Raw genomic sequence first — 22,837 nt, forward strand, 5'->3', positions numbered from 1 at the left:
ACATCCTGTCCACCAGTGATTCCTCTCAGCTCCATCTCCAAAGTACAGAGGGTGCCAAAAACATGTATACACGTTTTAAGAAAGGAAACCTGTGTTAAAACTGTAATACTCAATATATATTGACAACAAAAGATGAATACAAATCATATTTGACTTCTGCAATTACAAGAGGTGCTTGAAGTGGTTACCATCAGCGTTCAGACACTTCTGATTACGGTGAACTACTGCTTGAGCAACGTTGACCAGAGTGTCCACTTGTGTACGTGTTTTTGGCACGCCGGTGTGTTCTGGACCTGTCCACGGCTCTCCAACCCCACTGCCATCACCTCACTCCCTGCCACCATCAATCTCACTTGGTTTATTGCAACAGCTTCTTAACTGGTCTTCCCATTGTATCTATTGCCCCTTCTAGAACACACCGAACACCGCAGTTTCAGTGATGACCTGAATATGTAAATTAGATTAGATGCTCACACAGTTCCATGGCTTCCCAACTCACCTGCAATAACATTCAAAAATGTCACTTTCAGGACAAATGCGGCTTTCAGGACCCTGGGTGTCCTTGCCTGACCAATCTGGACACACGGGCCAGGCAAAAATATCTGCCTCAGACAGAGAAACAGGAGAAGGATCACTATCCAGAATATATAAAGAAAGCCTAAAATAAGTTATAGAAACAAGTAGAATAATTCAGGGAGGGTACAGGCAATTCACAGAAGAGAAAAACACACTGATCCACAAACATGTATATTTGCTCCACCTCACCAGTAAGCAGGGAAATGACAATATGACTGAAAAGGGAGATGTTTTTTTCCCCTTCATCTATGGCTTTGTCAAAAATTTAAAATTTTGATGTAGCCTCCACGAGGGCAACTTGGAGGTAGTCACATTGTCAAGGTGAATTATAATGATAATAAGAGCAGTTATTAGCTAACAGCTATTAATCTGTATATAGGCATTATTTATTTTTCACCTTCACAGCAATCTTGGAAGGTGGTTTGCATATTATTCCCACTGAACAGAATGGGAAACTGAGGCACGGAGCTGATAAGGACACACTAGTGGCAAACGGCAAAGCCAGAATCTGATCCTAGGGTCTCCAGACTGCCGCACCCCGGCCCTTCCTCCTCCCTCACCCACCCCGCACACCGTTTGTGGACCACAGAACCGCCTCGGGGTCTGTGCGAAGTCGTTGCCTTAACCAGACGTGGACAAACCTCCGTGCCCATCAGCGAGGGATGGAGGTCTCCTCCCCCACCGTGGCCTGCCTCACCGCGAGCAGAGCACCACACCCCCGCCACAGCACTGCAGGCGCCTCGTCATTGTCGCCCCACCGCTCCGCTCCCCCACCTTCCAGCAGGCGCAGGCTCCCCAGGGCGTGGGGGACAGGCGGGGAGAAGGCCGCCCACCCTCTCCTGCTCCCTCCACCCGCTCCCCGACCTCCCACCCGCAGCCTTTGCGTCTGCGCAGCCGCAGTTGCTGCAGCGCCAGCTCTGCGGTGCCCCGACTGGGTCTGGTTGGGGAGGGTGAGTCCTTCCAGGATCCCCGCGGGCGGAAGGGGGCGGGGAAATGGGGCTGGGGGCGCGGGCGGTGATGCGGGGACGCGCACGACAGTGTGAATGTGTGTGTGTGCCTGGGCTGAGGGGGCAGGAACGCTACAGGGACGAGGGTCTAAGCATGGCTCTCCAAATCCCTCCCGTGGGCGAGGGCTGGGCTGGGTCTGGCCCTCCACCAAGCGCGGTCTGTCCACCCGCCAGTGGGGGGCCTTGGCGCGAGGAGAGCAGGGCGACCTGCGCCGAGCGTCCGTAACGTGGGTCTGCGCGCTCCTGTGGGTCGCTGTGCACAAGTGTGCTCTGGTCTCGCGGGGGCTCCGTGTCTGTGGGCGCTATGTGTGTACCCTCCGCAATGGCTGGGCATGAAGGCGCTGAAGTCAGATAGGGTTGGCCCCCCACCCAGCTGCAGTTAGCCGCGTGGCTCGGATCAGCGGCCTTCCTCGTCGGGATGGGGGAATTATAACCGTATCTACCAGCGGAGAATTACGGCGAGGGCTAGATTAGAAAAAGGACGCGCAGCGCCGGGCGGTGCCTGACTCCGGAGCGCTCAGCAAACAGTGGCTACCGGTGCTGTGATGAGTATTGTGCTGGTCGTCGTCGTTGTCACTGTATCTCTGTTCTCCCCCCCTCCCCCCGCCGATGACCTGTTTGCTTTTTCACCAAGGACACTGAAGCTGTGGTGTCGATTCCCTCACACAAGCATCCCCGTCACACCCACAGGCCCCTCTGTCCCCTCCTTTCCTCCCTTTTCCATCCAGACAGATCCAGCTTCTTCTGACCTAGATACCCTGGCTCTTGTCTCTTCCCTTTGCTATCTGCATTTTCTCCTCTTCCCATGCCTTCTTACCTCTCTGCCTAAACACATGATTAATTCTGTCTCATGTTGAAAATAAAACAAAAACAGTAACCAAAACAGCATGCCCTACCAGTGCTCACTCATTAATTTCCATGAAGGCCATTTTATTTTTTCTTGGAAACTGTGCTCTATGCCTCCCTCCCACCCCTTACATCCTTCCCAACCCACATTGAAATTGCAAACTGGCAGCCCCAGGGTCTGACCCAGCCCCATCACCTGTGCTATTTGGCTCACATAGTGCCTTCCTTATAAACATTTGAAGAATTATTGGCATTTTGAAAAGCAGATGTCATCTAAACCCACAAATTTCCAGTGTTCTTGAGAAATCAGAACATGAGACACACTGGGCCCACGTTTTTATAAGGCAAATGTTGGCTGGGCTGAATAGGGCAACTTCGTCATACAGGGCACCCGACCTCTCCTTTGCCACAATCCCCACTATTCCCGATTGCCTTTCCCCATACCATGCACCATTTGCTGTTGGTTCATGTTTTCCACACAGTAGAGAAGTATTTCTCTGTTTAAAGTCAGGACTTTATAAAAGATCCAACAATAGTGTTTACGATCCAGCAGAATCAGCTTCAAACAACACAACAAAATTCATGCAATGTGCAATTCCCAAAGGCAACATTTATCTTCATATATATTGAAACAGACACATGCAGCAAACCAAACGAGTAAAATTACCTGAAATTGAAACAATTTGTATTTTGTTTCAGCGTTCTGTTTAGTGAGGTCTAAAATACGCAGAATAAAGGGCTTGAAGTATCCAGTTCAATGAAGGTACAGCTCAATGAATCTGCACAAAGGTCTTCACCTCCGGAACCATCACTCAGATAGATATAGAACACCTCCAGTCCTGTCCCGCAAAATTCCCTGGGCCTCTCCCCATGTCTCCAGCCAGGCACAACCACTGTTCTGACTTCTAGCAACATTGATTAATTTTGCCTGGACCACACTTTGTTTTTCATCAATAAAATCACACATATGTACTCCTTTGTGTCTGGCCCTTTTCACTCAGTCTAATATATACTTTTAGATCCATCCATGTTGTTGCATGTATTTCTTTGTTTGTTTTTTTAGTGCTGAGTAGTACACCTTTATATGAATAAACTGTGGTTCACTTATCCATTCTCTTGTTGAAAAGCAGCTGGGTTTTTAATGCTTTTTTATTGTTAATATGAGTAGCTTTGACTGAATATGGGCAGTTTTGTGTTACAAATACAGCTGATAGCACTGTTTGAGGACAGTGTTTGTGTGGACATTAGTTTTCATTTCTCTTGGGGGAGTGTCTAGGAGAGGAACCGTGCATGGTAGGGTGCATGTGTGTTCCACTTTAGAAGATTTTGCCAAATCATTTTGCCAAAGTGTTTATGCCAATATACACCTCAACTGGCATGTGTGAGTCAGCCCGCTTTTACAATCTATCTCAATGATTTCAAAGGGAAACTTTGTTACAAACGGAAATCCAGTATCACTTTTTATTTTGTTATTATTTTTTTTACAGTTATTGAGGGTAACCATGAAAATAAATACAGGGAAAGTAAAACAAAATCCTTACATCCTGGCTGTATACTTTGTCTGCCTGAATGGGGGCGAAGGGGTCGCAGGGACAGAGAGATTAAAGGCATATGAACATCAAGTTAGAACTTTCTCCTGGACGTAATCAGAAGGCTCAAAAGCGTGCTGAAACCACTTCACATCCCTTAGGAAAAGACTACTATCAAAAAACAAAACAAATGTTGGCGAGGATGTGGAGAAAAGGGAACCCTTGTGCACTGATGGAGAGTCCTCAAAAAGTTAAAAATAGACTACCTTATGACCCAGCGACTGAACTTCTAGGTACATACGCAAGAGACATAGAAGCAGGGTCTCAAAGAGCTATTTGCACACCCATATTCATAGCATTATTCACAATAGCTAAAATGTGGAAGCAAAACGTGTCCATCAACCAATAAATGGATAAGAAAAACGTTGTCTATACATATACAATGGAGTATTATAGAGGTTTAAAAGGAAGGAAATTGTGCAATATGCTATAACATGGATGAAACTTAAGGATATTATACTGAGTGAAATAATACAAATACTGTGTGATCCCACTTATATGAGGTACTTAGAATAGTCAGATTCATAGAGATAGGAAGTAGGATGGTGGGTGCCAGAAGTTGGGGAGGGGAGAAGGGGGAGTTGTTTGATGGGGACAGAGATTCAGCTTTGCAGGGTAAAGAGCTCTGGGGATGGATGGTGGCAACGACAGCACAACAGTGTGAATGTGCTTAATACTGCTTAACTGTACCCTTAAAACTGGTTAAGATGGTCAGTTTTCTATTATGTGTATTTTAACTTGATAACAAAAAGGGTGCTGAAGAGGAAGAACTTTCTCTTGCTGGGACTCAGCATTACCTAACCCAGGATGTGTCTTCAACGGCCTCCTGGGCTGTCCCAGGAGGTGGATGAGTGCAGGGACAATGGCTGTGGTGGCTTCAAAACTGCCTGAGGAACCTGTCCTCTACCTGTATGGAGGCACTGAAAGCATCTTGACCACCAGGGATCTGGAAAAGAATGAAGCTGGTGGACTGGGTGTGGGGTTAGGAGACTGATTGGCGGGGTCAAGGGTAGAGTGGCTTGTGGGGGCAGACTAGAACCAGAGCAGGGGCAGCGCTTCCTGGGGCAAGAGCAGGTGGATGTAGTGGTCATTGGATGTGGGGATGAGGGGCACGTGGACAATAATGCCTGGAGGGCAGGGACCCAGGGGCGCAGGACATGCTCAGGGTGGGGGAACAGGCAGGGGTGTCTGGGAAGTGAGTTTGAATTTCAGTTTCAGGGGCCTGTGTGACACCCCTCTCCATGATTGGTCATGTAGGAGAAAAGAACACATCTTGAATATCCATAATAAATGTGTTGGCTTCTATTATGAAAAAGTTTCACATATACTTACAAGGGCCAAGATAGCACTGTGAGTCACCATCTTCCCGGGTGCAGCAATCGTCATTTGCTTGTTGGCTCTGACACTCTTTCATCCATTTCTTTTCAATTAAATGATTGGGGTAACATTGGTTAATCACATTATATAAACTCAGGTGCACGACTTTATACTGTGACGCCTTGTGTGCTCAGTCTAGTCTCCTTCTGTCACACCGATTTGTCCCACCATCGACACCGTATGTTAACTGCAGCGCTATTTACAATACCCAAGACCAGGAAGCAACCCGGATCCATCGTCTATTTCTCTTTATGTCACCGCAGAAATATTTTAAAGTGCACCTCAACCATCACATCAATTCACCCCACACACTACAAAAACATCTCTTGTTTTTAAAAAAGGTAGATGTTTTCTTAACTATCCATGAGGCCATTGGAAAAACAATTGATGAGAATTCCTTGGTATCATCGAATATCCAATCCAGAATCAAATTTCCTTGAGTGTCTTAAAAATGTTATTTTTCACAGAAGGATTCTTTGAATCTGACACCAAACATGGTCTCACGTGCATTTGATTATTGAGTCTTGAACTCCTTTTTGAAGCCCTATGCTTTTAAAAATCTGATATAATAATTTATATTTGCATAAACCTAAGCAAGAAGAAAATGCTTACAAGAGCTTTTTTTTTTACACCAAGAGAATTTACTCCTTTTCCTTTTTCTTTTCTTTTAATTACTGATCACAGGAGCAGGCAGTGGATTATACATGTAATGCCAGGTTGGTAACACAGACAATTTCCTAAAACCAGCTTTAGAATCTCAAGGTAAAGGGCTGCATAACCATGTCATTATAGTTCAGATACCTTCTTGCAAACAACCTCTGAATTTCAGATTGGCAAGATATAGAATGAGAATATTAAATAATGTTTAATTTCAAGTTAGACTTTTAACCTTTACATGGCAAATGCTTTTTTTGTTTTTGACAACAAAACAGAAGGTTGGGGCTGCAGGAGCTGAAGGGAAAACGGGTCCTTCCCTCTGTAGCCAGACGGCTGCTGGGGGTGACTGTCTCCTTCTAGAAACATCTGGCTATATATTTTAGGACATGGAATGTGTGTGTGTGTGTGTGTGTGTGTCTCGTGTGTGAGTGTGCACACACGTGCCACTCTCTGGCCCCTCCCCCAAAACGCCATACTCCCTTCCGTGGTTTATTTGTCTCTGGAGCACTTATCCCCATTTGACCTGCTGTCTGTCTCTCTCCCCCCACTAGAACATGGGCCCCACGAGGGCAGGGAGACCTGTTCCCATCACTCCTGTGTCTGTGCACCTTGAAATAGTGCCTGGCCCTCTCTGTAAATATTTGTTGAATGCCTAAATATCTGTCTGTCCTCAGGTTCCAAATCCTGTGCCCTGAATGCAACGGACCCTTGGACAGGAGGAGAAGGAGAAGCCTGCCTTGGAAGTGCCACCTCCTGGAAAGATGCAGAATCTCAGGCCCGAGCAGATCCGGGGGCTGCTGGAGCCCGAGAGGATCAAGACGCTGCTGCCTAGGGAGAGCAGGGCCTGGGAGAAGCGTGCCATCTTCGCCAAAGACTGGGTGTCGGTGGAGGTTGGGGCCTCCATCTGTAACAGTGATGAGAAAGGTGAGGGAGCAGAGGCCCCACGGGAAATGGGGGGAAGGGTCATGGCAGAGCCTGGGAAGGACAAGACATTTATTCCTTTGCTCATTCATTCAACAATTTTTTATGGAGCCTTGTGTCAGTCAGCTTTTGCTTTGCAACAAGTCACCCCAAAACATATTGGCTAAAAGTGACAATCATTTCTCTGCTCATGATTCTACAGTCCAGCAATGTGAGACGGCCTCCAGGGACAGTGCCCCTACTGCCTGTGCCTGCATCTGTCCACACAGCCGCAGTGAGCTGTCAGGATAGCTGGTTGACCTAAGATGACCTTATTCACACATCTGGCTGGTTTGATGGTGCTGACTTCGGGCTAGTGTTTCCAGCAGGCTGGCCAGGCTTATTTTCACAGAGTGTTTACAGAGCAAGAGAGAGAAAGCCCGAAGTCACAAGCACTTTGAAGCCTCTGCTGGCAACCCAGTCAAAATAAGCCACATGGTCAAGCTCAGCATCAGTGAGGGAGGAGCTGCCCGAGGGCGTAGACACAGGGAGCAAGTTGGAAGCCATTGGGGGCAAAAATCTACTACAAGCACCTATTATGTGTCAGGCGTGAGGGGTCCGGCAGTGAGGAAGAGGGCCTTAGGAGAGCTCAGATGTCAGTGGAGAAAACAGACCACAAACAAGTAATGTGTGATGAAGACAGTAAAACAGGACAATTGATGGAGAGCGACTTCTGCGTGGTCAGGATGGTGAGAGCTGCATGACAAGGACCGGGCTGTCGCGAGTGCTGGGGAAGTGTGCAGGGGACAGGCAGAGCTAGTGCACATGCCTGACCCGTGACCCAGCAGCGCCATCAAGCTTGCTGACGGGAGGAGACAGGGCCAGTGCTGGGCAACTTCCAGACCTTCGCAAGGGGTTTGCGTGTTGAGTATTGGGAAACCCCAGGAGGCTTTGAAGGGAGAAAGACAGGGTCTCCTTTCATTTCAGCAGATTTCCATGACTGAGGAGGTTCTCCACAAGGGGCGCTATTGCGCCCCAACTCCCCTCCCCCGGGGATGTCACAATGTCTAGAGATATTTTGGGTTGTCATTATTGGGAATATGCGACTGCCATCTAGTGGGCGGAGGCCAGCCATGCTGCCAGACATCCCACAGGAATAGGACAGCCCCACCACAAAGAATTATGCAGCCGGAAATGCCAATGGCACAAAGGGGAAACCCTGCGTCCAGCGCGTGTGACGATAATTGTAGGATGAGGAGGTGAAGAGTGGAAGTTGGGAGGCCAGTCAGGAGACTCCTGCAACTGGCCTGGGGGGAGAGGTAACCTAGCTAGGGGTGGTGGCGGACATGGCGGAAGCGGAGAGATCTGAGAATCAAGAGTTGTCGCTGGTGGGTGTGGGCGAGGGGAGGCCTAGAGCAATATCAAGGATGAGTCCTGGGGTTTTGGTCCACACAGCTGGATAAAGAGTGGTGCCACATGCTGAGATGGGGGCCCCTGAAAGTCACCCGCACAGCAGAATGGAGGCTGGCTTCTACCAGGGGCAGCATCCTTCTTGCACAGGAACAAGGGGACCTGAGACAGAGGCGAGGGTATTATGGACCCCAGTTTGGAAGTGAGGAGGAGGCATTGGGCCCCTAGCAGGGCCCGGGTGCAGGAAGAGTGGGAAATACCCACTTTTGGCCTGATGCCTGCTAGTTCTGTGCCATTTCGGGGTAAGAATGATATTGGAGCTGGAATGTGGGGAAATTTCCCCACAGGCAGCTGGGAGCTGGGAAAGCCTCCACCATCCCGGTTTAATTCTGTGGCTTTTTCTTCTTCTCCCTCACTCAGTTTTAGCCAGAAGCCTGAAGAGAAGGACTGTTTTACCCATTGGATAGGTGAAGGAACAGAGGCTCAGGTGGTACATCGATACATCAGTTGACACACTTTAAGTCTTCTCCTGGTAGAAATGGGATCAGAATTCAGGCCTCTGATTCTCTCTGCCCAACCTGGGCTAGTGTGTGTGTGTGTGTGTGTGTGTGTGTGTGTGTGTGTGTGTGTGTGGTTGTTAACAGAAAAGGGATAGGATGCTAGGTGGGAAGAGCAAGCAGCACCCCCCCAGCTGCTTTCTCCTCCACTTCTCACACCCCAGATCTGTCTTCACAAGAGACTGGGCTTCCCCAGGAGTGGAGCTTAGTGGAAGAAGACTATGAGACAGAGAAGTCTCAGGTAAGTTGTGTTCCCCCGCTTTCACAAGTGTCCTGCCCTGCAGAATTCAGTGGGTTGTCACATTCCATTCCTCAGCTTGGAATTTGCCTGCCACAAGTCTGTGAGCTCCAAGAGGCAGGAAACAGGTCACGGTCCTAGTCAGACATGGTGTGGAGGGTCTCCATGTGGTGTCTATAATTCCTACCACACATTCCCTCAAGCCTTCACTCATAAATTCATCATAATTTAACCATTCACTCATCTGTCCCCTCATTCAACCACCCAAACTTTCACTTGTTCATCCATCCATCCATCCATCATCCATCATCCATCCATCCATCATCCATCATCCATCCATCCATCCATCATCTACCTATCCATCTGTCCTCTCATTTGTTCACCCAATATTTTATTCACCTGTGCATCCACATACCCATTCCATCATCCATGTATCTAGTTATCTATGTATCTACTCATCCACCCATCCATCTATATGCAGCCAATCCATCCATTCAACCCACCTATTCATCCATATACTACTTGTTGGCCATGGTAAGGATTTGGCTAGTTTTCACCCACCCATATGCCTCCTCATCCATTTATTCATCTCTACCCATACACCCATCCATTCATCAACCCATCTACCAGCCCATTCATTGATCCATCCACCCATCCACTATTCATTCATCTGTCCATCCATCCATCCATCCATCCATCCATCCATCCACCCATCCATTCATCCATCCACCCATCATCCATCATCCATCCATCCATCCATCCATCCATCTATCCACCCACCCATCATCCATCATCCATCCATCCATCCATCCATCCACTGACCACCTACTAGGTTTTAATCTAAATACCTAGAATGAAACCAAACAGAATTATCAAGCACATTCCTTTCATTTAAAGACCTAATGTGTTTTTATTGAGGGGGACATAAGACATTAACATGTGAAATAATAACCACGGTACTTTTATTTAAACAGTTATCTTTAAAAAATCACATAAGCAATCTAAACAGCACATGAGTGTCCCAATCATGTGTCTGAAATCCAGGTCAGACAGAAAAGAGATGTATTGACTCACAGTGGAGGGAGGGAGGCAAAGCAGGATGGGGCAGAAGTAACTGCTGGTCACAGTGGGATGGCTCAAAGGAGAAGACATTAATTCTGTGGCTAAGAGTCTTATTTTAGAACATCCTAGAGAGTTGGAGACAACAAACCTGGGATTTGGGGATGAGCAAGAATTTCCCAGGCAAAGCAGCGGAGGGAACAGAATGTGCAAACGCATGGCAGGACGGAGCATGCCTTTGGGGGAACACGGGAGTTAAGGGGAGATCAGCGGCAGATGTGGGTAAAAACCGGGCTGGGAGGAGGTCGTTCATTCATTTCACAACTATTTTTTGAGAACCCATTATGTTCCAGGCAGTGTTAAAGGCACTGAGGGTACAACAGTGGATGGGATAGAATGGTGCCTGCCTTCTTTGGGCTTATAGTCACCGAGGTAGACAGACAATAGGCAAAATACGTCGCTGAACTATACATCATGCTAGATGGCAGTAAAGTGCTACAGAGAAAATAAAGCAGGAAGGGGCTTCGAGAGTACAGGGTGGGGGTGAGGGTTGCTGATTTAAGAAGAGTATCCAGGGAAGTCCCCCAGTGAGAGTGAAATAGAGGGGTAAAGACGTGAAGGAGGTGCGAGTGTGAGACTGGCAGATTTCTAGGGGTTCTGGGCAGAGGGACACAGCAAGTGAAAAGGCCCTGAGGCAGGAGCTTGCCTGGCACCTGTGAGGAACAACAAGGGGGAGGAGTGTGACTGGAGAGGGCTGATGACAGGAGGCTGTATTGGAGATGAGGTCACGGAGGTGATGGGGAAATGATGTAGGGCCTTTTTCGACCACAGTAAAATTTTGGTTTTTACTGTGAGTGGGGTAGGAGCTATAGGAGCACTCTGGAGGAGGGGTGACAACCTCCGGCTTATGTTTTAACAGGAACCCTCTGCCTGAAGTTCCATGCCAAGAGGTTGGGTTCATCTGTGGGCAGTGGGGAGCCATTGAAGGGGTTTGAGGGTTATAGCAGTCACTCTGTGGCCTGTGTGGAAGGAAGGGGAGCAGATGAGGCAGAGAGAGATGCAGAGACCTCCAAGTAGAGAACAAATGGTTGAGCCTAATACGGTTGAGAGCTGCCACTTACCCGGTGGGTGCGACCAGCCGGACATGTCTCTAAGTGCTTCTCATCATTAACTCATTCACTAACTCAGCACTCTCATCATTAACTCATGAGCTTGGTGAAGTAGTTACCTCAGTTTCCCTCCTTTTAACCTGAGGAAACTAGGGCGGGGGAAGCACCTAGAGGCCTCTGCGGCATCATTCATTCACTCATCTACCCCATCATGGCTCATCCAACCAGCATTTCTCTTCTTTTACAAGATTTTTTTGATGTTCACCACCACCTAGCTTTCCAGATAACTCATTACATCATTTCCGTCCGCAAAACTTCCCTGATATTTTAATAGCAGTTGCCCTAAACTCATCATTAATTTGGAGAACTGTCCCCATTAACCATTTTGTCTTCCCGTCTTCATCATGGTATGCCTTTCCACTCATTCAGTCATTTGGCAAATACAGAGCTTGTACTCTGTGCCAGGCAGTGCTCCAGGCCCTGGGATACAACCGTGAGCACACCAAAGTCTTTGCCCTCATGGGGCATGGAGGAGAAGAAAGCTGGGTGAAGGAGATGGGTGGTACTGGCATCTTCCATGGGAAGGAATTGGGGCGTACGGTTTTAAAAAGAACGGCAAGGAAAAGGTTTTCAAGGAAGTGATGGAAATGCTGAGATGGAAGCTATGGCCGAGAAAGCCTTAAGAACACTGGGGGGAAGGCATTCCAGACAGAAGAAACCACAGCTGCGGAGGCTGGGAGGTGACAGGGGCTGGGGCAGAGTGAGTAACGCAGGAGAGACCTCAGCTTTAGCTGACCCATGGGGAAGAAGTGGGAGGGGGAAGGGTAAAGGTCAGGATAAGGAACCACATGATGGTGGCTTTGCCCAGGGTGGTGGTGGTGGGGTGATGAAAGCCACAGTTGGATAGCTGGTGGGGGCCTGAAGGAGAGATGTGGGAAAACAGCATGAGGAGCTTTTGGGGAGCTTTTCAGGGGAGGGATTTGGGGGTATTTGGGACATGTCAAGTTTAAGATGCTCATTAGATATCCAAGTGAAGATGGCAGATAGACAGTGAGATTTGTAAGTCTGGAATTCAGGAGAGGGGTTGGGTCAGGAAACACACACACACACACACACACACACACTCACACACACACACTGAAGGGTCATTAGAGAGCAAAGATGAGATTTAAAACGGGAGATCTAACCTACCACTTTGAAAGTTCCATCACATGTACCATTATTCCGATATTTCCTTTGCTGGGGAATAGGCATAGTACGTCCTTTGTCTTAATCTAGTCCCATCACTGTACAGTTTTTAATTCAAACAGCTTTTTAGTCGATACGCCAATCCCAAAGTCCCATCTTCCAGCAGGTAACAGTGGTGACCCCTTCCTTTCAATATTTATGCTTTTTTTTCTTCTGTTCCAGGGATTTGTGGAGTGGCCAAAAGCCCCACAACAAACGACCATACTCTTGGTCCTGTGTGTGCTTTTCTTGTTCCTGGTGTTAACAGGGATGCCTATGATGGTTTACATTTAACTCTAACGGTGGCTTTTGTCTTGAAAGAGACACCCTGTGTCCTGTTAAAGAAGGCTTCTGGTTAAACACCAGGAATGGGTATTGAATATTATCAAATGCCTTTTAAACATCCTATCAAGACGATTTTGTTTTGTATATAACCTTTTGGTATGAGGCTTTGCATTGCTGTACTGCGTTGAACTTAAGACAACATCGACCGTAAATCATGTTATTTTGTATATCACTGGGAAAGAAAGAAACGCTACTTAATTGTAAGATGCCACCAACTGGGAGATGCATCGTCACTTCAGAGAACATAAAAAAAGAGTGTAAGTTGAGTTCGATGAAATCTGGTAGATTTCTTCACATCACGTCATCTTTGTCTTCGTGGGATGTGGGCTACCAGTTTTTTCAGAAACTGAATTTTATTTCTTGATATTTTCTGTGGGATTCTTGCCTCTACTTTCATATATAAGATTCGTACTATCTTTGCCAACTTTGGGTGTGATGGCTAAGCTCGCATCATAGAAGAACCAGAGTGACTTTTCTTGTTTTCTCTTTCAAATAGTTTCTGTAGCTTGAGAAGTGTCAATCCCTTGGCACTGAGAAAGAATTAGCCAGTAAAGGAGTCAGGTCCTATAGCTATGGTGGGGACGTCTCTGCTAATTCTTGGACAGTTTTCTCAGTTTTTTCTGGTATTGTCAGTTTATTATTCCTTTTTATGTCACTAATTTTGATGATTTCTAATGTTCTTTTATTCCCTGGAATAGTCTTCATTCCATTGAACTTTTCAGATTATCGGCTTAGTGATGCATATTTTTTTATAAATTAAACAAAATCTTATCTTCCTTTGGTTCCATCCCCTTTCAACTTCTGTTTGTGGTTTACCCATTATTCAATTTTTCAAAGGTTTATCTAATTTATTATTTTTTTCTGAAGAAGCGGCATTAGGATTTATTTATGTCCATTATTTCTGTACTTTGCAATTTGTTTTCCTTTACTATGGAATTGTTTTAACTTTTATTGTTTCTATTCCTTGTCTCTATTGTTGAGTACTTAATTCATTTACATTCTCTTTTTACAGAATTATTTGCTGTTATTCTGTACTGAATGGTATAAATGTGCTTCTGGTGACAGGCTGGACCACATCTGAAAGTCTGATCATTTGTGTGCTTGTTTATGTTGTTGTCTAAACATTAGATTGCGTGTCTCTAAAAAGTGCTTCGAAATTCAGTGATTGGGTTTATTTAAAAATAGTTTTGTTTTCTGTATTTATTGCACTGTGAACAGAGAAAATGGCCTATGATATATTTGCTCCCAAAACCTTTTTTAAAAGCTTTTATTGTGGCCCAGAACATGTCCAAATTTGTACATGTTTCATGGACGTTGAAGAGGAACATGCATTTTCTGCCTGTAGGATTCAAAACTCTACATGTCTATTAATTAACTCAGTCTTATTTATCATGTTGTTCAGAGTCATTTGTTACTTAACTTTGGCCTACCCTCTCTGTCAGAAACCAATAAAGTTATGTGAAAATCTGTTAATATGATTATGTTTGTCAATATAGTTTTATAATCTTTGCTTTATGTATTTGGAACCTGTGTAATTTGATGCGTATCATAAGTACAGCATTGTTATGTCTTTGCTAATTAAATAATATATGTAAACACCACGCATGGTGCCAGGCATATAGTAGACACTCAATAAATGTTAGTAAAAACCTGATTCTGAATCCTTAGGCAAATATCAAATGATTGTCTTTAACCAATTTAATCCTTTGCCTTAAATTTTATCTTGTCTAATAGATAAAATTATTTTATCTTTTAAAATTCCGGTGTGTGTGTGTGTGTGTGTGTGTGTGTATGTGTGTGTGTGTGTGTGTGTTTAGACTCTGTCATTTTGGTTTAACAGGACTTCTGATGGCCTCTCCCGAGTCTGCTGGTGGACTTAGGGCTGGGAGAAATATGGGATCCTTGCTCCCCATCCCTGTCTTGGGCTGATGGCATCAACAAGCCACAACTGGCCCTTAAAGGAATACACATCTTGACTGTTACATTCCTTAGCATTTTACTGGCTGCAAATAAGTGGAGCTCAATTCAAATCAGCTTAAGCACAGACATGAACTATTCATTCACATTGCACCAAACGTCGGGATGAAATTGGCTCAAATTATAGCAGATTCTCGGGGTCTAAACTATCACAGGGTTGCCTTTCCTCTCCATTGACCTCCCAGTTATGCTCCCTATTGAGGGTGACCTTCCTGTTTCTCCACATGGCTGGGGGGATGGCTACCATCACCCCTGTGCTCACCTCTTCCATGTGGCAAAGTGGGGAACTCAGGCAGATTCTTGTCACGCACACCCCCATCCTCCATAGCTGCTCTGCCACAGGGACAGGAGTTTTGAAATAAAGGACAGAGCGAACAGCAGCTGTAAAGGCCAGAATTAGGAAGGAGCTATGGGGGTAACGGTCAGAGAATGGACTGCAGCCGGGTGTGTGGAAATGCCAGGATGCATGGGGAGACCATCCTAGACATCCAGGACTGCGGGTACATGTGGGTACAAAGGGTACCGTGGGCTCAGACAGCGCCACAGTCCTAACCAGATTTGTGGGATATTGAAAATAATCATGATGCTCATGGAGCTCATATGAGCAGTGGCCATTCCTTTGGGCGCTATCACGTGCCAGGAACATCATCACATTGGCGGTGGAAGTATCTACCACACCCATGATGGGCTGTTCTCCACCCAACAGCTAGGTGGAGCCCATGAAACCATAACTAAGACCATTCATAATCTACCCACTTCAACTGTAAAAGTCAGTCCTCATACAAGCCCATCACTTGCCTACCCCAGGACTTTTGCACTGGCTGTTCCCTCTGCCTGGAATGCTCATATGGCTCTGTCACTGCCTTTGGGTCTCTGCTCAAATGTCGCCTTCCTAGACAGCCCTCCGCTGACTACCCTAGAGTAGCACCCCTCCTTCATAACTTATCCTCTGCTTGTCTTCATAGCCCGCATCACCACCTGAAAAGTATGGGTCAATGCGTTTCTCGTCTGGGACCTAATGGCCATTTCTCCTCTCCTGGTGGCTCACCTTAGAGGAACTGAATCCTGGGAAAGCTGAGTTGGGGGTTATGAGGTTCAGGCTGTGCTTCCCAGGAACTCCCCACACACCCGCACCAGCTTGTGGGACCCCACCTTTTCCGACCCCCTCCCATACATGATTGAAGCTGTTCTGTCCACTCCTGGAACAGAACATGTTGGACCCAGTTGGATACTATCCTGCTGTAGTATCTGGGAACATGGTGGAGGGGGAAATGGGTCAAATATGGGAAATCTAAAAACCATAGGGAAAAACTTGGGATCCCCTTCCAGCTACCAGGTGACATCTGGCTTGTACTTCTTATCACAAAACCCCCTGACTGTGGGCGTGGTTTCTGGGTCCACAGGACTGCTGCATGCTGCCACCAGGGAGCAGCGTCAGTATCCTGCGCTGTGCTGTTCACTGTTCGCTGAATGCCAATTCCTTTTCCTCTTTACCTTGTCGGTAATCCCGAAATTTCAAAAGCTCCGAAACCAGTATTTTTGCCAACTCCTCCACCAAGGGCTCAGCTCCTCAGATAGCTGTGGAGACTCTGGGCAGACTCACATCTCCCTCAGGGTCCTGCCTCTCCTACAGCAGGAAGGACTCAGGGTCACGCACACCCCTGCTTCCCATCCCTGCTCCACTGCAGGGACTGGAGGTCACAGCCAGGCAATCAGCCAACATGGGAGGCAGCACCCGAGCAACGCTGTCCACACACAACAGAACTCAGCACAGGAGCCCCTCACCGTTGGACACAGTCCCAGGCATGCCCATTCGGAGGGTGCCCAAGCCCCTGCGCTGGCGCACTATGACCGACCAGACCGGCTCTCCTAAGTCCAGGTGAAAAGGCTCGGAGGACCCACGCCAACCCCGCCAGCTGACCCACAGCCCTTCTGCTGGGGAGGGCGCGTTTCTCCTGTTCACTTGGGTGATGGAACTCAGCCTCATATCTGTAAACTAGGGTCCCATTTAATTCATTCATTCAGTTCCCCGACATTCCCTGAGGACCTACTCTGTGCTAAGGCCCCAGCTGGGTGAAGTTTGGATCAGAGGGAGGAACCAGACTGCGTGTTCAACTATCCTTCCAGTCAACTCAGTATTTCTTGAGGACTGTGTGTGGAGGCCTGAGCTGGGCGATGTCTGGGGCTCCAGGAGGAACCAGAATGTGTGGTCTCTGATCCTGAGAGGATCGAGGGCTGGTGCTAAGAATGTTGATCTACTATTCACTCAGTTACCTGGCCTATTAATTTATATCTCCTAAAGGCCTACTATGTGCTGAGACATGGGATGGGCAGTGTCTGGGGCACAGGCGGAAACCAACTGTGTGGTCCTTGACCCAGAATGACTAGATGCTGGGATGTACTGCTATTCATTTTATCATCCAGTACTTCATGAGGACCTACTGTGTGAGGCCTGTCCAGGAGGTGCCAGAAGTAAAAAAGGCACACTCTCTCCTCCCAGATTCTCACCAAAGGGACTGAACCTTTTATCCAATTTAATTTATTGAACCATTGCCTGTTCAGTCATGAAATCAACAATTACAAGGCCAGCCGCAGACACAGATACTTCTTCTGGTCTACTTTGGTGGGTCACGTTTATAATTTTGAATTAGGGAGGTGACGGGGAATCCAGCAGATGTGGGGCGCAGTCTCAGCCCTGTGACATCCTCCCGCGAGCAACTCAGAGAGCTTCTCTGAGCCTCGGTTTCCTCTCCGGCAGCACGGGGATGAGAGGATATCTCCCACTAGTGCCGTGAGGCTGGCCATGAGCCGTGAAAGCGCTCACTCAGCACAGAGCCAGGTACAGGAGGCCCCGGTCACAGTCATCTCTCATGCTGCTGGTCCCCAGCGGTTTTTGCAGGGTCACTACTGCTAACAGGCTTCTCCTCCCCGTGCAAGCTCAGGTCTCCACTCAGGTGTGGCAGCCAGGTAGAGGTGTCCCCACACAGGCGGCGCTCCTGGGGCTTCTTGTCGGTGTGCGTCCTCTGGTGCCGAATGAGGGCGGAGGAGAAGCCAAAGGCCTTGCCGCAGGCACTGCCTTCGTAGGGCCGCTCCCCTGTGTGCACGATGTGGTGCTGGATCAGGTAGGCTCAGTTACAGAAGGCCTTGCCACACTTGGGGCACGTTGAGCAGCATCCCTGGGCTCACACACTGGACGCCAGTAGTACTCCCCTCTCTGTGCCACCCCCAGGTGCCACAACCAAAAATGTCTCCAGACATTGCCAAGTGTCCTCTGGGGGGAAAAAACCACCCCTAGTTGAGAATCACTGACTAAGTGGAACTGAAAACAATTTTAAAAGATCCCGCAGAAATATGAATCCTTCAGCTCTTAAATACAGTCTGTGGTGCTATGGATCAAAATGTGTCCCACCAAATCCATATGTGGAAGCCCAAAACCCTAATTTGAGGGTGTTCAGAGGTGGGGCCTTTGGGAGCTATTTAAGGTTAGAAGAGGACACGAGGGCAGGTCCCCCATGATAGATTAGTGTCCTCATAAGAAGAGGAAGAGACCAGAGCTCACTCTGTCCACCACATGAGGACACAGCGAGAGGGTGACCATCTGCAAGCTGGGAGGAGGGTTCTCACCAGAACTGGGCCATGCTGGCATCCTGATCTCGGACTTCCAGCCTCCAGAACTGTGAGGAACACAGTTGTCTAAGCCACCAAGTCGATGGTATTTTGTTATGGTGGCCTGAGCTGACTAACATACCAAGAGGGACGGTTTCCTTTCCAGGAGAAAAGTCAGTCCCCTCCACACATAGCGGAAAAAGCAGCCCTTACATTCCACACATAACATACTGCTGGAAAAACCACTGGCATTTTCCAGGAAAGCTGAAAACACATCCCCAGTGGCCCAGTACTTACATTTTCTGGAATGTGAGCACACATGTGTGCCAGGAGGCGTATCTCGAGATTGTCTGTAATGGCCCGATACCAGACACCATCCAACCGCCCACTAATGAGGGAAAGGACAACTAAACGGCACATTCACACGATGGAACATCTCACAGCATAAATACAAATGACCATCAGCTATTGCACCAGTTCAGAACCTCAAATACAGTGCTAGCAAACAAGGTAGAATGTAAAAGAATATATCAGGTATAATGCAATTTAGACTTAAAAACAGGCCAAACTAGACCATTTATTTTTTGGGATAATGGAAGTATGTTAATGGAAGTGGTGGCAAAGGCTCACCACATTATTTTTGGGGATAATGGAAGTGGTGGCAAAGGCTCACCACTCCACCCTGGCCCAGGCACATGCAGAGGCTGGCCCCTCCCCAGGCGGGGTGACTGGGAATCTGCTTAACAAAAGCCCCAGGTGACTTGGGGGCATAGGAACAGCTGTGCTAGTCTCAGCCACTCTGAAGCTAACACAGGAATATTATCATGGCAGCTGTAATAACTGGCACTCATTGGACACAGAGCTATGTGCCTGGTTCCCTTTAAGCTCTTGCCACTTATTAGCTCATTTATTCCTCAGAGGCCTCCAGAAGTGGCCATGCCAGACCACACTGGGGCTGCCTGGCACCAGACCGCAACCTCTACAATATCCCCACCTGCCTGGGGCATGTACTGCTCCAGCCACAAGCCACCTCCCTTTTCCACAAATACACCAGGTATGCTCCTGCCTCAAGCCTTTGCACTGGCTGTTCCATCTACCTGGAATGCTCTTCCCATAGCACAGGTCTCACTGAGAAAATGACTTCTGAGGAAAGACCTGTAGTTTTGGTGCCACCCCCATAGACAGTCCTCAGGCCCATGTTGGGCCCAGCTGAATCCCCAGAGCAGTAGTGGTACCACCTTGTAGTCTCAGGAGCATCAGATCCTGTCTGTGTCACTTAGGCTGGGATCCCGGCTCTAGCCACCATGCCTCCGTGGGCCCAGCTGGCATCTGTGGGAGAAAGAAATAAGGACCCATGAAGGAGGATTCTGGGGCAGACTCAGGGGGGTGAAGCCAAAAGTCAGGGTGTTGTGTGTGTGTGTGTGTGTGTGTGTGTGTGTGTGTGAATTGGATGTGGAGGGTAAACCCAGGATGGTCACACACACAAACAGGCACCTGAAGGGGAGACAGGCACACTCAGAGACAGACACACACACCATGTCACACACAGACACACGGAGTCACATGCAGTTACACCTTGGGGGCAGTCATGGCCCCCGCCCCGCCCTAGAACTCACACGCCCTTATCCGGCCACCCATGTGCTGTGGCACACAGTCCTCCCCACACACAGGTGGCAGGCAGTCTTGCACACTGCAGTCCATGCTGGCACATGCACCGGTAGCTACACACACACAGTCACACTGCCCTGCTCCATTCAGGCAGGCTGCGCACTGTGTCACCACCCACAGTGGCACACCGGGAGTCACACCCAGTGGGTCAACCTTCACAGGTGTTCAAAGCCACACGTGTGCAGCTTTTTCCTCACACACAGAAGCACACATGCAGTGATGCCACACTTGCACAATGTCTGCCATAAACACACCCTGTGACACACTTACACTGCCCTCCACATGCAGTCACACTCAGGCATACACAGAATGACACAGGCACACCCCCCGCCGCCCAGCCCCAGGACGTAAGGCACACGCACTGAGCCATCCTACTCCGTTGCATACCCTCACACCTAGAACAAGTTCCACACATGCCCAAAGTCACACAGGGGCACAGGTCCCAAGTGCACAGATACACTCGTTAACGCGTATGCCACCACGGTGCAAACACACAGTGACACGTGGGGACAGACTCTTACGCTGAGTCACAGGAACAAGTTACACATCCGCAAGGGCACAAACTGTGAGTCACACACACGCAAATATGTGCGAGGAATCACATGCCCGGTGCCTGAGCACGTAGTTGTGGAGTCATGCAAGTGCAAACTTGGTGGCATGCGGGGCAGGACTCACATGCACACGCCGCTGGAATGACGAACGTACGGAGAGCCACAGACACGCACATATGCTCACTGGCACACTCATTCGCGCGTGCCACACACCCGCGCCTTTGCCTCCCGAGCTGGGGCGGCTGCTGCCCAGCCTGGTGAGTTCAGGTCGGATTCTCCTCGATCTCTGGCCCTGCCTGGCCCGCAGGGCCCTCCGGTGACCTCTCGTCCCGCGGTGGCGCACACGTGGAGACCACACAGGTACAGAAGGCCGGCCGCCGGGGAAAGGCTGACGCGCCAGGCCCGCGCGGACGCGTGCGCCCTGAGAGTAGGAATAGCGCGCGGCTCCTAAGAACTACAACTCCGAGAAGGCGCCGCGCCGAAATCGCAGAAACTACAACTCCCAGAAGGCCGTGCGTCTGCACGAAGTGGGATGACGGGTCCCAGCGCCTAGGAATCCGGAGGAGGGGAGGGCAGCTGGGGGCGGAACTTGGGTGTGTCCCTAACTCCACTTACTATGGCCCGGGCGCAGAGTGGTGGGTTGGGCCAGTAATCTGAGGACGAGACTCTTCTTCGAGGAAGGGGCGCAGGTTTAGAAAAAAAATAATCTGAGGATCAGAGAGGCTAAGTGACTTATCTCAGGCCACACAGCACAGAAGGTGTTGGAGCTGGGGTTTGCAACCTGCGTTGACCATTAAGCCATGGAAGTCATTTGTCTCAGAATTTGATGTAATTCCAGTCCAGAGCAAAGATGACAAATCCATTGACGTGGACAAATGATTGCAATAGTTAATATGTACGTAGGATTTACTATTGGCTAGCCATTATTTTAAAGTGCTTCCTCTGAAAATTCTGTTACCTTTATAAAATCCTTTCCTTGGCCATTAGAAAAACGGGCACAAGATCATTTTTAGATCGTTGGGAAAACAGAACGTATGAGCATGGAATGGGAAGACGGATGTATTTCACCAAAGTCAATGTATCATGGATTGTGGGACACCACACTATTTTATGTACCCCCAAGGCTGCCCATTAAGCCATCACACGTGCTTTCTTTACATGTCAAATTTTTATTTTATATGTAGACCTAAAGAGGCATTGTGTGTTTCCTCTCATCCTTCTGGAAGCTTCTGGTCTTGCTATGGTAAGAACATGCCCAGTGTCTCTCCAAGCCTGGGACTCATAGAGCAGAGTCTTCCAGCTAATCCACAGATCTGTGAGAATGAGAATAAAGGATTAAAGTTTTAAGCCACTGAATATTTCTTTTCTGGTTTAGTCTTTGAATATTGTAAAAATATCTCTTACGTGCTCAGAAGACTGCAGCATTTTTGAACACTAAAAAGCCTCCCCCCCAGCTTTTGGAAATAAAAACCAGGAATTATTCAAATATAGGAAAGGACCTTTGTACTTAGGTATATCATGAGGAAAAATGTTTTATTACTCTCATTTCATTACTCCATGGTTTAAAAAGTCAGGCAGGACACAGTGGGGAGGGCTTCTTCTGCTGCTTCACAGTGGGGCTTCATCTGGGGTTGCTTGAACAGTTGGAGATGGCAGGATGACTCAGTTGGGGCCATACGTCTGGGTCTGGGCTCTTCTCCACGTGGTGCCTTTGGGCTGGCCAGACATCTCCATGTGGCTCTCTTGGGCTTCCTCACAGCATGGTGGGCTCAGAGTATAAGACTTCTTCTGGGGCAGTCCAGGGCTTCAACAGGTGTAGTCAGGAACAAACCACGGAGGGGAGGTTTGTGGCAATGGCTGACTGAAACAGGCAGGGCCAAGAGATGAGGCTGAAGGTGTAGGCCACGTAATTCAGGTTCTTGTGGGCCATACCGGAGCTTGCAGGCCATTCCTGAGGGTGGTAGGGAATCATTGTTGTGTTTTTTTTCTTTTTCTTTTTTTTTTAAGCTAGAAGAGTCTGCATTTGTGATATTATGTGTCCCAGCCTGGTGAGAGGGCTGGGACTGTTCCCTAACGTTTTGGGTAATTCTGTGGAGCTCTGGAGTCCTCCCTGTGTGGCTCTATCCTCTTCAGAACTC

General features: G+C 48.2%; 1 protein-coding gene and 1 long non-coding RNA gene across 2 annotated transcripts; one reads left to right on the forward strand and one right to left on the reverse strand.

The window, feature by feature from the left end:
• Nucleotides 1-1,394: 1,394 nt before the first annotated feature.
• Nucleotides 1,395-14,370, forward strand: SMIM17 (small integral membrane protein 17). The gene is made up of 4 exons (XM_081033048.1): nucleotides 1,395-1,526; nucleotides 6,727-6,976; nucleotides 9,084-9,160; nucleotides 12,736-14,370. The coding sequence occupies exons 2-4, from the start codon at nucleotides 6,748-6,750 to the stop codon at nucleotides 12,844-12,846; spliced, it is 417 nt and encodes a 138-aa protein (XP_080889174.1). The 5' UTR covers nucleotides 1,395-1,526; nucleotides 6,727-6,747; the 3' UTR covers nucleotides 12,847-14,370.
• A 3,027-nt stretch (nucleotides 14,371-17,397) lies between these two features.
• Nucleotides 17,398-21,163, reverse strand: LOC308490588. The gene is made up of 2 exons (XR_013992233.1): nucleotides 20,913-21,163; nucleotides 17,398-19,809 (listed from the first exon to the last, which is right to left on the reverse strand). It is a non-coding gene; the product is annotated as an uncharacterized lncRNA (long non-coding RNA).
• Between the last annotated feature and the right edge of the window lie 1,674 nt (nucleotides 21,164-22,837).

The sequence above is a fragment of the Rhinolophus hipposideros genome (genome assembly GCF_964194185.1).
Source record: "Rhinolophus hipposideros genome assembly, chromosome: 21".
NCBI classification, from domain to species: Eukaryota; Metazoa; Chordata; class Mammalia; order Chiroptera; family Rhinolophidae; genus Rhinolophus; species Rhinolophus hipposideros.

Coding starts and splice junctions, on each gene's coding strand:
- SMIM17 (XM_081033048.1), top strand. CDS start 6,748: ATGCAACGGACCCTTGGACAGGAGGAGAAGGAGAAGCCTGCCTTGGAA. Junction 6,977..9,083: donor CTGTAACAGTGATGAGAAAG/GTGAGGGAGCAG, acceptor CTCACACCCCAG/ATCTGTCTTCACAAGAGACT. Junction 9,161..12,735: donor ATGAGACAGAGAAGTCTCAG/GTAAGTTGTGTT, acceptor CTTCTGTTCCAG/GGATTTGTGGAGTGGCCAAA.